Raw genomic sequence first — 14,625 nt, forward strand, 5'->3', positions numbered from 1 at the left:
GAGCCATGTTATCACATCTCGCCCATCTCCGCTTTGTTCCAGTAGCCCATTTTTCATCAAGGTGCTCTGGTTCCCCAGCACCTGACGCAGACCTTGTTTGGCCGGGCGACGTCTGAGCATGTCATTCATTTTATTGTCTCTTATCATTGTATGAGGTAGGCATTAGCGTGAAGGATCTTGCCCAAGGACCCACACTGGATGGTGTTATGTGCTCATTATTTTTTGCCCCAAGCGGGATTCGAACCACCGTCTCCCGTATGCCAAACCAATGCCTTACCAACTGAGCTATCCAGCCGCGCATATATATATATATATATATATACACACACACACACACACACACACACACACGCACACATAGTATACTGTAATAACAGTTCAATTTTTTTTAAGGGGTTATGTGGGTATCTGAATAGCAAGTTTGCAACTGAATCAGTGTGTGACACAACTGTATACCAAAATCTCTTCTCACCATATTGAGCACAGTGAGAACATATGTAGTAATATTCTCATGGCCATGGTTGTCCATCATCTTTCTGTCCACTACAACCAGTGTCTCAACATTTAGATTTGGATTATTTTGGTCCTTTACAATAATCGCCCTCTTGTTCCTGGGGAAGAACTTGTACTCATCTGGAAGCTGGGAGAGATGCTCCCTTGGAGGTTTCGGCATGTCTGGGGGGGAAACAACCAAATATTGAAATGATGCAACTAAATCATGAGCAAATTAAAGCAATTGGAACTTCAACTTTAACAAAAAACAGCTGGAAATGGGAGTTGCAAGCTATACAACTCTTACCACACATTGCTTCCCTCTTATCTGCTCCAAAATTCAGTACCCCAACAACATTGAAAGCCCTCCTGTGGACTGTATGCATGCAGCACTGACATGATGCCTTTATAAAGAAAATTATATTCAATTTAAATTTCATATGAAAAGGTATTTATTTTACCATGTTGTATGTTTAATATTAGTGGTAGTTTGCAGTGATGTGGCACTGCGCTACATCAAACTGAGAGGAGTTTATATTTTGATGGTCTTATTTCGCGATTATAGGCTGCAGTGCAGTTGATATAGCTTGTGTGTGCATTTGTGTGTGTGTGTGTGTACCATATACGATAGCTCTGTTGACTCTGGCAGCCACAATGTTCTGCTACGATTAGTTATAGTCAAGTCAAGTCAAGTCAACTGTATTTATAGAGCACTTTCAAACAGCCATCGCTGCATACAACGTGCTGTACATGGAGCAATTTAACATGCACAATAAACAGTAAAACAAATCGGTTATAGTTTAAACCTGCACTATACATGTTGGTGTTTGTTACTTGATGAGATCATAATAATGGAAAATCTACCTGTGCGACAAAGGACAGATGTGCTATAATGATAAAGATTTAGGGCCTTGTTTTCGTGCCCAACCAAAGTCCAGCACAAACGCAGCCTAATTGTGCACATTGGTGACTTTTCCTTTCTTTAAGTATTTTTCTAGAGCGGTGCAGGTGGACACGCACAAACGCGAAATACAAGACTTGCCCCGTCCCGAAAATGGAGATACGCCCGTTTATACGGTGAGCGCAGTCTACTTTCTGTCACCAAATTGTCAACCCCTGGGGCACCAGCTCTGTCCCCAAGAGCACCCAGGGCGTTGCAACGCCCTCTACCAAATTCCAAAACATGGTAAACTTGACTTGCCCCAGCAAGAATATGAGGATGCACCCATTTTTACGACAAGCATATGGGCACCTGTGTATGACAAAAGGGCCTTAACCGACCATCTAATTTCATTTTTGTTTGTCATCACATACAATGAATACAACTAAATCTATTTCTTTAAAGTCATGTCGTAGGTTCAATCATTTTAAACATTTGAATCTTAAACATTTGTGTCTTCCTTGATTCCAGTTATTACAATGAACAACTTCCACTTTCTGTCTTGAATGTTTGCTTATATAGACGGTAAGCTGGTGATCCATCAATGTGGGTTTGTGACTAAAACACAGCACAGGTGTTCACTGATGTCATCCTCAGGGAATGACAACACACAGTTTATTTCCACTTGGGACATACAGCTGGAGCTCTGCAGGTTAATGGTGGTGGTACCACTTCAGACCTCAGGGATCAGATTATGTTAAATGATCTTGAAGTCATGGATCGAGCCTAAACATTTATCATGGTGCAAAGCGACTATTCAACTACTGCACAGGTTTCCCATAACCTTTCACAGGTCATGTCAGTCAGAGTATAAAGTGACATATGGTACTTGGTACAATGTGTCGTCACATGCGAGTTTGGTGATCATTTTCCCATGAGTTACCTCGAACACAGCAGGGTAACAGATGCACTTTTGAAGAAGAATGTTGCATTGACCAATATATGTTTTCTGCGAGGGGAAGTCAATACAAACATTTTCTTTAAAATAATGTTTTATGCAGCCCCATTAGTCTAAACACGGCGTTTTGATTCGTCTTGAATTTGTGGAATAAGAATAAAGCATAAATGCATCCATTTTTATCCACCTCAGGGAGTGGGCATTTTGCCACTTGTTGACTGAAAATGACATCACAGTTACTCGGGATTCAGGTCACGACCAGTCACTGCTCACCCTGGTTTCTGAAGCTCAGCCCTGATTGGTTGTTACCTGAGCCCTGAGCAACTCTGGTGGCAGTTTCAGTTGATCACAAGTGGCAAAATGGCCGGCCCCTGAGATGGATAAAAATGTGTGGATTTTGCTCCTTAACTCATATTCCGCCAACACACTACTAATCAGAATGCCGTGTTTAAAGTTGTTTAGACTTCAGAATGTTGTTCAAACGAGTGGGGACACATACATCATATTATTGTAAAGAGCATTTGTAGACTGACTTCCCCTTTAAGAACGATGCAAAGGATGCATACACACATTTAAGCGTCATGACTGCACAAAATAACGGGCTGAGATTATTATCTGTGATTCTACAGTTTCATGCTACGATAGGATTTAATTCTGTCACAAAGACTCACAACTTGTGTCATGTTATGCTGCGAGTGTCAATTGTGTGTAGCGCAGACTTGCACAGTCCAGTTCCTCCCACCCCCAGCTCATGCCGCGCCTCTTGTATAGGAAAGGAAAGTGGCGAATGGAGAAGCGGCATAACCTGATATCTTCAATAGTGTAGTGAAGTAGTCATTAGCACAGCCGACTCAAGGTTTTGCAAGCTTCGAATCTGGCCCTTCTCTTCCTCCCACATTTCAAAGCCATTGATGTCAGGTTAATTGAAGCACTAAAATAGTTGACAGATACAAATGTGCGTATGAATGTTTGTTTGTCAATCTGTGCCCTGTGATTGACTGGCAACGAGGCCAAGGTGTACGCCATGTCACGCCCAACGGCAGCTGGAAAAAGCACTGACTCACCCGCGAACCGAGTGAGAAAAAGCGGTATAGAAAATGAATGGGAGGAGAGGGGGAGTTTAAAACCTTGTGAATGTCACTTCAACTTTTTCACATCCGTTGTTCCTTCAACTCTTAACGAGGCTCTTTGTGTTTCTGCATGGCCCTGGTATCAATAACAGAGTACTTTTTCATTAGTATGTAAACAATACAATGAAAAGTTTCCCTTACATACATTTCTTCCGACTTCCGCAGAAGTGTTGCCTCTGATTCTCTTCGTACATGTCGTCATCGTCTTGCCGACGGTTGCTGTCGTAATTTCCTCTTCTGTGATGCTCCTGCTGGTCAACATGTCTGTTACTGTTGCTGGGATGATCACTTTGCTGCCATCCTTGGTTCTGTTCATCAGTCTTTAATTTGGTTTGCTTTCTCGTGGCAAAACTCCTGTTTGATTTGTTAGGAGCTGAATCTGGTGATCTCTTCTGAAACACCCGAGGGTGATGTCCTCTCTCCCTGGCACTCTTGTAGAGGATGTGTGGCTGGTGATGAGATGGTGCTGAGAAGTTCTCTTTCAGAGCCAAGTGGTGGGGCACCGGCCTCAAGAAGTAGTCTGCATCTTGAGTGCGAATCAAACCTGACTAGAGACAAGATGCAAAGTTCAGTTATCTGAAAAGAGGTGGCTCTCACCAATGAAACAGAGGTCATGTTTATTTCTTCATAATTAAAGCCATGCATTCATCAGCAAAATATCAGGGCTGATCTACTGTATCTATCTATCTATCTATCTATCTATCTATATTTATATATATATATACTTTTTTTTCTGACTGCTTCGACTCCAACAGTGATTCTTACAGCACAATTTCTAAAACTATTGTTGTCTATTGCAAAACCACTCACAAATTCTCAAAACCAAAAGCACAAACAGTGCTCAGTACTAAGTTTGAACTTTTGTAACACACAACATGAGTGCCCAGCACTCATTTTACAGAACTGTAAACACAACTCACTCCTTTACGCTGTATTTCCAAATGATCAACACACTCGTTGCAAAACTTTTCACAATTATTAATTACTCTACTCAGCCAACTATCACAGGAGAAAACAGCCTGAGCACTAGAAATAAGCCACAGGTAAGCTGTCGGCAAGGGTGTGGGGGCCATCGGGAATTTCGTGAGGTTCCCAAAAAGCTGGTCTATTTCTGAGTCTGGCCGAACAGCCCCCACATCCCCCGTCTAGGAATAGGTTTCGGCGCATGATGGCCGCCGTCACCAAGCAACACCCCACGCCCCCATCTGATATCCACCATCCGCACAACCCCCCCCCCCCCCCCCCCAAACGGCTGCCCCCAGGTTGATGAACATTCCTGGGATGAATTTTGGTCCCAGTGAGTCCCGAGCTGTCAGTGTAAAATAACATACAATGGAGGGAGCAAGAAGAGTGAGAATTCGAGGAAACAGAGGTTTGTTCTATCTTGTGGAGAGTGGCTGCCTTTACAGCAGCTCCTATATTTTGTTCTTCTACTTCTTCCTTTCATATCTTTGCTGCTGTGAATTGGGAATTTCTCCATTGTGAGACAAATAAAGGTTTTCTTATCTTATTTCTGAAATTACTGCGGGTTTTTTTTTTTTTTGGTTGTTGTTTTTGTTTTTGGTGTGTGAATCTTAACACTGTTTTGTGTTTGTTTTGAATACAGTAAATACAGCAAATAGGCGCTGCTATGGAGATTTCCTCATTGACCAACCGGGCCAGGTTTTGTGAGGACCCACTTCTACAAAGGCATCTTCCTGCAGCGCTTCATCTTATGGAATCGACTCTTATTTTATTCTAACTAACATTGTATTTTACTCCAATTCAAACAACTGCCATACTTTCAATTAAAGCTGATCATTGTTATCTTTGTAAAGGCTGGTCGATGTAGAACAGGGATGGGCAACTTAAATGATGCAAGGGAGGGTCACAATTTTTCATGAGCACTGCTGGGGGAGCATACAGGACCACACACTGTGATTACGGGCTATATCAATAAATTTGAATTGACTCCGAACCAGATTTATGACAACAACTAAAAAAAAAAAAAAATAGTGAGGACAAACATGTACAGACCTGCGAAGAGTGGAACTCTGTGTATAATTGACAGCCATTGAAATGCATTGGGAAAATGGTGAAAAATAAATCCCTGAAGAAAAAATATTGAGAACCCTGAAAAATCTTCAAAACATGCTTATAAACTTCCAGTGTGCATTTGGCACAAAATGGTCATTGCAACCCCCCCCCCCCCCAAAAAAAAAAAAAAAACAATACAAAACTTGAGTATGGGGTCCACTGTTGGAGAGGAAAAATGTTCATAATTTCTCCCCATAAATCTTTTTAAAATTAAAACTTTTTTTTTTTAATCCAGGGGCCAGTATGGTTGCCAGTTGCCCATCCCTGGTGTACAACCACAATAACAAACACGTTGTTATCAAAATGTTAGGGGCAATTTAGATTTGCAATATTCTAACAAGGACATTAAAATTTTACCTCAATCAAAATGTTTTTTCCAGCCTTTTTCCAACATTAAGTGTACAAGAAGAGTGACCAAAAAAAATCCCTTTCAAGTAATATTGTCCGACTTATCCAAGGAAACGTCGAAAGTATTGTAAAGGGTTGTAGTTGTATTCCAATCTTGTCCTTCTCCTCTAACCTTTCTATCTGTCTCTGTCAGCAATTAGTCAAGAGTCAACTTGGCGCACCTCAATCACGGGCTGTTTCTTCATGTTCAACATCTGTTTTCCTGCTCAGGGTGAGATCTTATCACAAAATCTGTACAAGGCTGTCAGATAAAAAGAAAAAAAATATGTGAGAATGGGTGGTTGATATATCTACAATATATCTGGAGCAACTTGACTACTTCAAAGAACCTCTAACCAAAGCACAGTTGAAAGTAAAAATGATAAAGTCAATAAATAATCGTTTATCATCTTGGATTTTGGGGTCTGCTCAGATGAGTTGCAAAGAAGAGGAAGTCTCTCCAAACATCGCATATATAATTGGTTGCAAATGCCTTTTATAATTGCAGTCTGTGGGTGACGAGTGGATTTCTTTGTCGTAAAACAGTAACGGCATTCCATAGCAGCATCAAGGAGATCGTTAGCTGTATATTGTTGGAGGTCAGCAGAAACTATAGTATGCATAGTATGCATGTTACTATGAGTGGATACATACAGCAAGTGTTTGTAGGTGTCACCCGCCAGTTATGCCAGCACATAGCTACTGTATATTTGGACAGTGACTCTTCTCATTAAATGCGTATTGACTGACTCTCACCGTCTGGCTCTGGCTGTATAAAAATAATGGTCTAATAATACAGGCCAGCACAGTTGTATAGGGTTTCCCGCTGACAGTTTACAATACATGATATTACCGTTGACATACTAAACATGTATATGTCATTCGTCCCAAATGGATCATTGCCCATGTCATATGAAACAGTAATACGAAACAAGAAAAGGACCATCAACAATGCACGTTTCAAATGAAAACTATGCTTGTTTACAGGTGTTTACACCTCAGATGAGAAACATTTGCCAGTGCACAATAAGCAGTGTTTCACAGGCAAATGATAACAGAAAAAACAAATATATTTAGGCACATTTTTACAGCTAGTGCCATGCTTTTCGAGCCCAGTACTTACACTTTTTAGGTCCTGTAAAATGACCAAACACATACATGGTAGGCAATTTGTCACTATATTGAGTGAATTTTCTAACCACTCTACTATCACTCACAAATCTGACAACTTTTGACTGAAGGCCTCTTAATTTATGCCATAGCAATTATTAAAATGCTCCCAGTTATGCTTTTTGGTGTGACAAAAACATCCATCAAATGCACAATGAACAGACGTACCATCAAACAAAAATGAAACTCCGATGACAGCTTTTTACAGCAAGTACCACAAAAACATATTTTGCACACCAAGTAACAAAAACAATCAAGTTGATCGGTTTGAACATTAAATATCTTGTCTTTGTCGTGTATTAATTTCTAGGTTGAAATGGCTTTGCAAATAATTGTATTCTGTTTTTCATTTATGTTTTACACAACTTGAGGTTCGCAGCTACATCCACTACCGTCACATCCTTATGTTAAGAGATTAGGTCACTCCATTGAGTAGCCGAAGAAGCAAAGTCATCAGATTACACGCTGTACTCCATGAGGTGCAAATAGCAGTCATAAAATGCCCGAAACACTACTTGGGACGGCGCAAACAGCTGGCTTCAATGGAGTCAGACACATCCAGACAAGCAGCAACAGGAAGCGGTGGGAGTGTCGCTGAAAACGGAACGAAGAAGGGGAAGCGTTCAGTGCATTGAAAGGTGCACCTGACCATGGGGGGGGGGGGGGGTTGCCTTTCCTCCTGGGATAGAGGCCAAAAAGACCTTTGAACTATAGGATTTATTTGGAGTAATACAGCAGTTGTCCGTAACTTATTTGTTGCCAAACAATGAGCACAATAATTTAGGTGAAAAATGCAGCGCTGTGCTAGATGCGGCACAGATGCCCTATCCAAGAAATGCTAATCCGGCAAGGTTATGTAGACCATTTATTTGAACTCATTCACTCCCAAAGACGTTTTTAAACGTCTTTTCAGACTTGGTCCAGAATTGGCTGGTACTGAATGAGTTAATAGTGCTTGTGAGTGCAAGAGCCTCAATGAAGCCATAGGAGTCACGGTGATGTCAGTGCAATCCATACCTCAGTCATGTGTCGGCTCACGGTAGAAAACACATTTGAACACATTGAGACCGAGGAATGCATTTTCCAACTGACTTGCAAGTCATCCTTGAAGAACACTTGCCTGATGTTACATGTTTTCAAAAGTGACGGTCGCACCCAGTCCTGCACTTTTCAAAGCCAAGTGAAGCATCACTCATTGTAAACTTTCTTGGAAATCCCAGAGGTCGGATGAATGCGTACCATTCTGTCATTATTACCACAACAAGCCCTCAAGCAAGAAACGTGCCTTTTACAAGTGGAAAGCACAAGCACCTCCGAGTGATTGGTGAATGACATTTAGCCTTTTCCTCTTGGCACAAAATAGTGTTCTGCCATCAAAATCAGATGGGAATGCCACTTGGCCATTATTTCTGTGACTTTTATGTAGATTCTGAGAAAAAACTATAATGGATGCCTTTCCAGAAATAAAGAAATGTCTTTGAAAATACAAGCTTAGCATCAAAGCCAATGTGTTGGCCGACATGACCTCAAATACTCCACCGCTGACAACTTTCAATGCATAAAATTATTCAACTCTCATGTATACATTCTGCCCTATTCCGTTCTTGGTCTCACAGTCAGAGCTCCATGATTCTCTCTCCTTTGAAATACAGAATTGTCAAACAACACTTGAGACTCTCATCATTAAATAACACCAAAGACCAAAGTGATTTATAATAAAGAACTACAGAAAGGCATGAGCTTTCAAAGTCTAATGTCAGTAGTTCAGAGTGAAATGGAGGCTACCATGTGTGGAACACTTGATCACATGATATTCAGGACAAGACTGACATTATGGTATCGACGTTGTTTTTTTTTTTTCTCCTGTCTCCTGCCTCTCACTGCTCCTCTTCTTTGAGGAATCTCGTTTGGGGGAAAAAACACCCCCATAAAAGAAAGATTAATGTATTATCTGGCAAACCAAAAAAAAAAATCATCATAAATTAGGTGATAGACTCCGTGTCAGTTGCGGCATGGTTGGACACTATTGGCAGGTGACCATTTGATCTGCTTCGTTCTTTTATTTCAACCATCATTCACTTTTAACAGTGAGAATTTTTGTGGTTTAACACTTCACTCTAAGCTAAGCAAAATGCAAATGCACTCTCTGGGCGTCCAGGGCACAAGACAATGTTTGCATTGACTTTACAAAGTAGCACCCTTTAAAAGGGTGTTACTACATTTCAAAATGTCTCATGGTGACCAAGCTCACCTGTATTAGCATCCCTCTGTTCTCTCAAGTCAACTTCTTTCTCAATCTGCGAGCCTGTGCTAACAATACCCAGGCAAACAAAAAACAGTCTGTGAATTCCTATTTTCTTCAACCCAGTTATCTCCATTTAGTACGATGGTAAATACTTTTAGAGCCGGCTGCAATATAAAAAAAATGGATGGAAAAATGGCATATATTTCATGACGAACAGCAAAGAAACAGTTTTAGCTTTAGCTTTTCAAACGAGTAAAAAAAAAAAATGACGGTGCTGTCACTTTTTTTACTTATTAAGAACCAAACAGAGTCAGTCAGCCCAAGTATGAAAAACATATTTTCACAGTGCCTGCCTTTTGACTGGATCTTTTACTCTGTTCTGTAATGCTGCCACACAAAAATAAGGATCCCTTGGGTGGTTTTCTCTTGTGGTTGAAGAAAGACATTCACATACTAACAATCCCAACTACCAAATACCAGTATGGAATCGATTGAAATTCATTCAAAACAAATCAATAACAAGAAACAATATACCCTGTTCTGACTTGCTCGCACAACCTTGAAATAATTGGAATGACATGTCTTCTGCTTTGTACTTGAACTCGAACTTGGGGGGAAAAAAAACAATGTGGAATTGATCTGCCTACTGTGAATGTCAGTTCAACGCTGAGCGGATTACATGTGTATTAATGTAGTCCTTTGTTCTCCTGACTGCCAAGGGGACTAGCATAGCAACTTGTGGTCTTATGTTGGAGCTGCTTCACTTAAGCTCAATTATTGTCATTCCCGCCTTTATTTTTATGCAGCAAATAGGACCACCAAGTAGAATGAAATTCTTCCAAAACAGGCGTACAGAAGCAAAGATTCGTAATTGTCGCTAAAACCTACCAATGTGCCATCTGACCACACACGCGCGCGCGCACACACACACACACACACATATATACATTTATCTGCCATCAAAGGGCATTTTCGCAATATCTCTGTTGACTCTAAAGACGATGGATGCATTTATTTTTTTTCCTACACAAGCAAAACACACTTTCTTGTTTCCTTCTAGTAATTGCATCCGCCTTCAGGCTTTTCATCAGATCCATATTTTGTTCATAATTTGGTTTGATACAAAGTATCTTCAAAACCTCAAATGTAATTTGTTTCATTTGTTGTCTGCCGAGGAATGCAGCACTTTCATCAATGTGTCGAAATGCTAGAAGGATCATTCCCCTTCTTTTTATCTCAATTGTCAATGGTTTAACGTTAAGTTTAACACAATGTTTATACTATTAGTGGCCCCAGGAGAGGACAAATTGAACAAATATGGCTCTTAGGCTCAATTATAAATTATTTGCTATACCAGTTTAAATGATAGCAAATACGGCACATTATCTTTTTGACAACACAGCTACCCACACAGACCTGATTTATCGACTCCTACCTTCTCATTCAGAACCTTGCGTAATCTGACTCCAGGCATGTTCAGACTCACCATCCCCATGCATGTGGACAGCGCCACTGACGAGTTGACCTTTAGCCTCAGTGACCCCTGGTAAAAGCAGAGGTGGTCCTGCTGGTAAGCCCTTAGGCTCTTGGTGCCGTTGTTTCCCAGGACCTGGATGGTGAAGCCAGGTGCAATCAGGGTCTCTGAAGTCTCCCGTAGCTCCATGTGGAAGTCCTGCCCCAAGCCGCTCACCCGGAAGTGAGTTTTTTCAATGCTGCCTTTCGCGTTTGAAGTGGATGCATCTGGAGAAGAGGATCGTCGTCGTCTGCGCTGATGGTGGGCAATCTCGTGGGAGATGTACGCTCCTTGGTGGTTGACCTCGTATGGAGATACAATCTCATATTCTGCTCAGGGTTAGAAAAGGAGATTTTAAATTGGAGGGTAAGAAATACTGATACACGGACAGTGCTTGATTCAACGAAACTGCGCTGAGAATATGAGAGAACTCTCGTCGAACAACCGAAGTAAAAATAAAAAAAATATACAGTATATTCTACAAAATCAGAAGCAATTCAATTTTTGTATGCATATATTGTACCTGTAGATCATTGGGAATACGTTGCAAAAAGCAAACCAACTACCATTTTACTTGAAAACCAGTTCATTTCAAATTACAATACACTAACGCTGAGGCCAGGTGCACCATCAGAGCAAATGCCATCTGGTCAATAATAACGTGACGTGCTTGACTAGTTCAGAATAGTAATGCCCTGGTGAACAGAGCCTCTGTTTCTGCTATATTTGTGTGAATTAGCGGCTGAGTCAGCGAGCTGGTCCAGGTTGCTGTTTGTTTAGTGCTTCTCTGTCGTATTTTATGTTTTCACCCCCCCAACAACACTGCATTCAGTTTATGCGCTGTGTTTATCTGTTTAAACAAAAATGTTTTCCCATGTTTTTATATCCTTAGTACACTTTTCAGGCTCCATGAATTTCTCGTCATGCCTTGTCTAATCTTGCTGGAAGGTTCTAAAACAAGTAAGAGTTACAAGAAAAAGGGTATGAGACAGTTTGCGATCCAGGCAGTTTAGCGGCAAGTGAATCATGTTTGACCTCGTGCTTTATTATAAGTTGTTGTAGTTTTGTTTTAAATCCTTGCTGAAGTCAAGTAACTGCAGGTCATACTGGCAGATGGTCACAGACATGATCTCTTAGGCCAGTAATGTCTCTAATGGCCCATGGTAATTGAACCAAAAGTGAAGTTAACCTTTTGGGCCACAACACCAATTACTTTTCCAAATGGAGACACTGATCCATTCCTTTCCACATTTTCTTAGCTTTATGCTGACCGGCAATTAACCAGCCTGTAACGGAATTCATGTTTTTTTACTTGCTTTCATGCAAATATCTATGTTTGAGGACACATGTTGTCGATCATCCTTGGGTGTTAATGGTGAAAGTGGGTGCCTTGTCCTAGAAACTATTGAAATGTTAATGCACTTGATGAACTCTGAGTCACCAGCAAGCAAACATATTCAATTTCACTATTGCCTTTGGTATACCGGTCCTCTTGTACAGGGGGTTGCAGGTGTCATGCCAAACGAAAGTGATACCCAGTAGAATTATCAGCTAATAGCCAACATAAGTATCGCACCAACCTTGAACTCGCGGTCAATAAAAGCCAGTCTCAGTTACCACATATTCTGACCGGACCAAATAATGAGTAAATATAGCACAGAGACCAAAACATACACAGTGGCAGACACTATGTCATCGGTATGAAATATCAGTGATTTGAAGCTGTGATGCATCTTGATGCTGACACGAAGCACATCTTCTCAAAATGACTTATGCTTATTAATGGGCGCAGTTATTTAAAACCACGTGCACTACGACTGCTTATTTTGAACATGAGTGCTCAATGACGAGAGCTCATTTCCAGACCTTGAAGTGTTTTATTTGTGTGATCTTACCACAAAGACCCCAAAGGAGCCCTCAAGTCTGAAGAGTCTACTTTGCAGCCATGAGGGCACTTAGGCAAAATGCAAAATGTCTCTTGCTATCTTGATGAGCCTTCCCCCTCCACACACACAGACACTAAACCCACTCCTGTTTGTCCCCCACACCCCTGAACTAAAAAAACATCTGCAGCGACCCATGTCTGACAGTATACAAACAAAGAGTCCACGGGAACTGAGCACACAAGCACACACATATATCTTGTCTGATGGAACGTGACGAGATCCTGCAGTGGTTAGTTTGCTGGTTTAGTGGCTCCTGAGTGCCATTAGTAGGCTGACTGATAAAGAGGTCTCACCAGTGGGTACTTGGCTTAGTTTTGGCAACACCTCCTTGGCCAAAAGACCTCTGACAACCTCATGCAAGAGAATCGAACGCTTCCAACATTCAGAGCTCGTATTCATACACAATCACTAGAGTTTTGGAGGATTTATTTGTCCCAGTCGCTATTTATCATGCCAACTGGAAGAAAAACAAGCTAATAATCTGCATGGCTGTGTGGTCAAAACTGTTGCTGATGCAGCAAACCACAACGATTTTTGCACTGAGAAAACAAAAAAAAACAGATTAGTTTCCTTCAATAACCAGTTGCTCATTCATGAAATCGCCTTGGCACAAACGTTTGGCAGTGGATCAAAATAAAATAATAGTAAGAGCTGTTCTCTCGATTTAATGGAGAATTTATGATTGGTCATGCTATGCCTTCTTAATTCCGACATCAATCGCGCTGTGATCGAAGCAATTTGCGACAGTTTCTCACGGTGACGGTCGTAAAATAACCGTGCAAGATGTCCCACAGCGGTGAAGAGAGGAACTGCGTGTGTGAGCAAAGTCAGATTCTGCAGACTGACAAGAGAACTAGACGTAAAAATATGGGCAATCTGCTCAAATAAAAGAACAGTCAAAACTTTCTTCATGTCAATATACCTGTGTGCTGAGGTAAACCAAGAGAACGAAGTAGAGACGATGCGCCAGTAGATTCAACATTTGCAGCCCCATCATTTACAAGAAAAACCTGGAAAGAAGCATTAATACATATGTCGAATCTGTAGGAGTAACATTTTAGCATACAGCACTTAATTCCTAGAACGACGCGCTGTCACTTGTGTACTTTAACAACTTTATAAACTCTCACGCTTCTGCACGTACCCTGAGCGATGCCGGGATCACATTAGTGACTTACGTGAGTGAATGCGAGACTGCAAGCCAAATGGAAAAATAACACCATCCAGAACCGATCCATCCTCTCAGCGCAGGTCCGTAACACGGCCGCCGTATCTCCAGGTGACGCTCCTTTCCCCAGTAACTTTTGTGAATGCAGCGGTCTTTTGTATTCAATTAGTGTTGTAAAAGAGTGACTTGCAGTGATGAATTTTAGCTATTTTCATATGCAGAGTAGAGTTCCCCCTTTCATTTATGTGGCCCGATTCCACTTCTCTCTCTCTCTCTCTCTCTCTCTCTCTCTCTCTCTCTCTCTCTCTCTCTCTCTCTCTCTTTCGCTCTCTCTCTTCCCAGCTGTCCTTGCGGATCCTTTTGACTCCCACTGTAATCACGTAACGGTCTTAAATAGGTCGTCTTTAGAAAATAGAAATTGACAATACCACATCTGAAACAAGTGGTCTCGGTAGGACTGTTTGTGAGACATAAATTTTAGTGCTTCTGCAGTCAACTCATTCGTTGCGAACACCATTGGTTTACGCTTGCACAATCTACTCACGAGAACCTAACAGATGACAGAAAGAGCTAGTTTAACGCAGTGGTCCCCAACCGCTGGTCCGCGCTCCGGTGCCAGTCCGCAGGGCATTTGGTACCGGGCCGCACAGAAAGAACTTG

At 41.4% G+C, this 14,625-nt stretch overlaps 1 protein-coding gene across 1 annotated transcript in view; it reads right to left on the reverse strand.

The window, feature by feature from the left end:
* The window catches only part of adamts16 (ADAM metallopeptidase with thrombospondin type 1 motif, 16), a 45,515-nt gene extending 31,344 nt beyond the window's left edge, over positions 1–14,171 (reverse strand). Inside the window, exons 1-5 of the mRNA XM_086114462.1 lie at positions 13,976–14,171; positions 13,720–13,807; positions 10,825–11,180; positions 3,606–4,008; positions 473–675 (exon numbers count right to left, since the gene is read on the reverse strand). Coding sequence (XP_085970588.1) covers positions 473–675; positions 3,606–4,008; positions 10,825–11,180; positions 13,720–13,807; positions 13,976–14,035 — 1,110 coding nt within the window. The 5' untranslated portion in view covers positions 14,036–14,171. The remainder of the gene's footprint in view (positions 1–472; positions 676–3,605; positions 4,009–10,824; positions 11,181–13,719; positions 13,808–13,975) is intronic.
* Between the last annotated feature and the right edge of the window lie 454 nt (positions 14,172–14,625).

This window comes from Hippocampus guttulatus, chromosome 6 (assembly GCF_054856545.1).
Source record: "Hippocampus guttulatus isolate MCC_2025c chromosome 6, RoL_Hgut_1.0, whole genome shotgun sequence".
Taxonomy (NCBI): Eukaryota; Metazoa; Chordata; class Actinopteri; order Syngnathiformes; family Syngnathidae; genus Hippocampus; species Hippocampus guttulatus.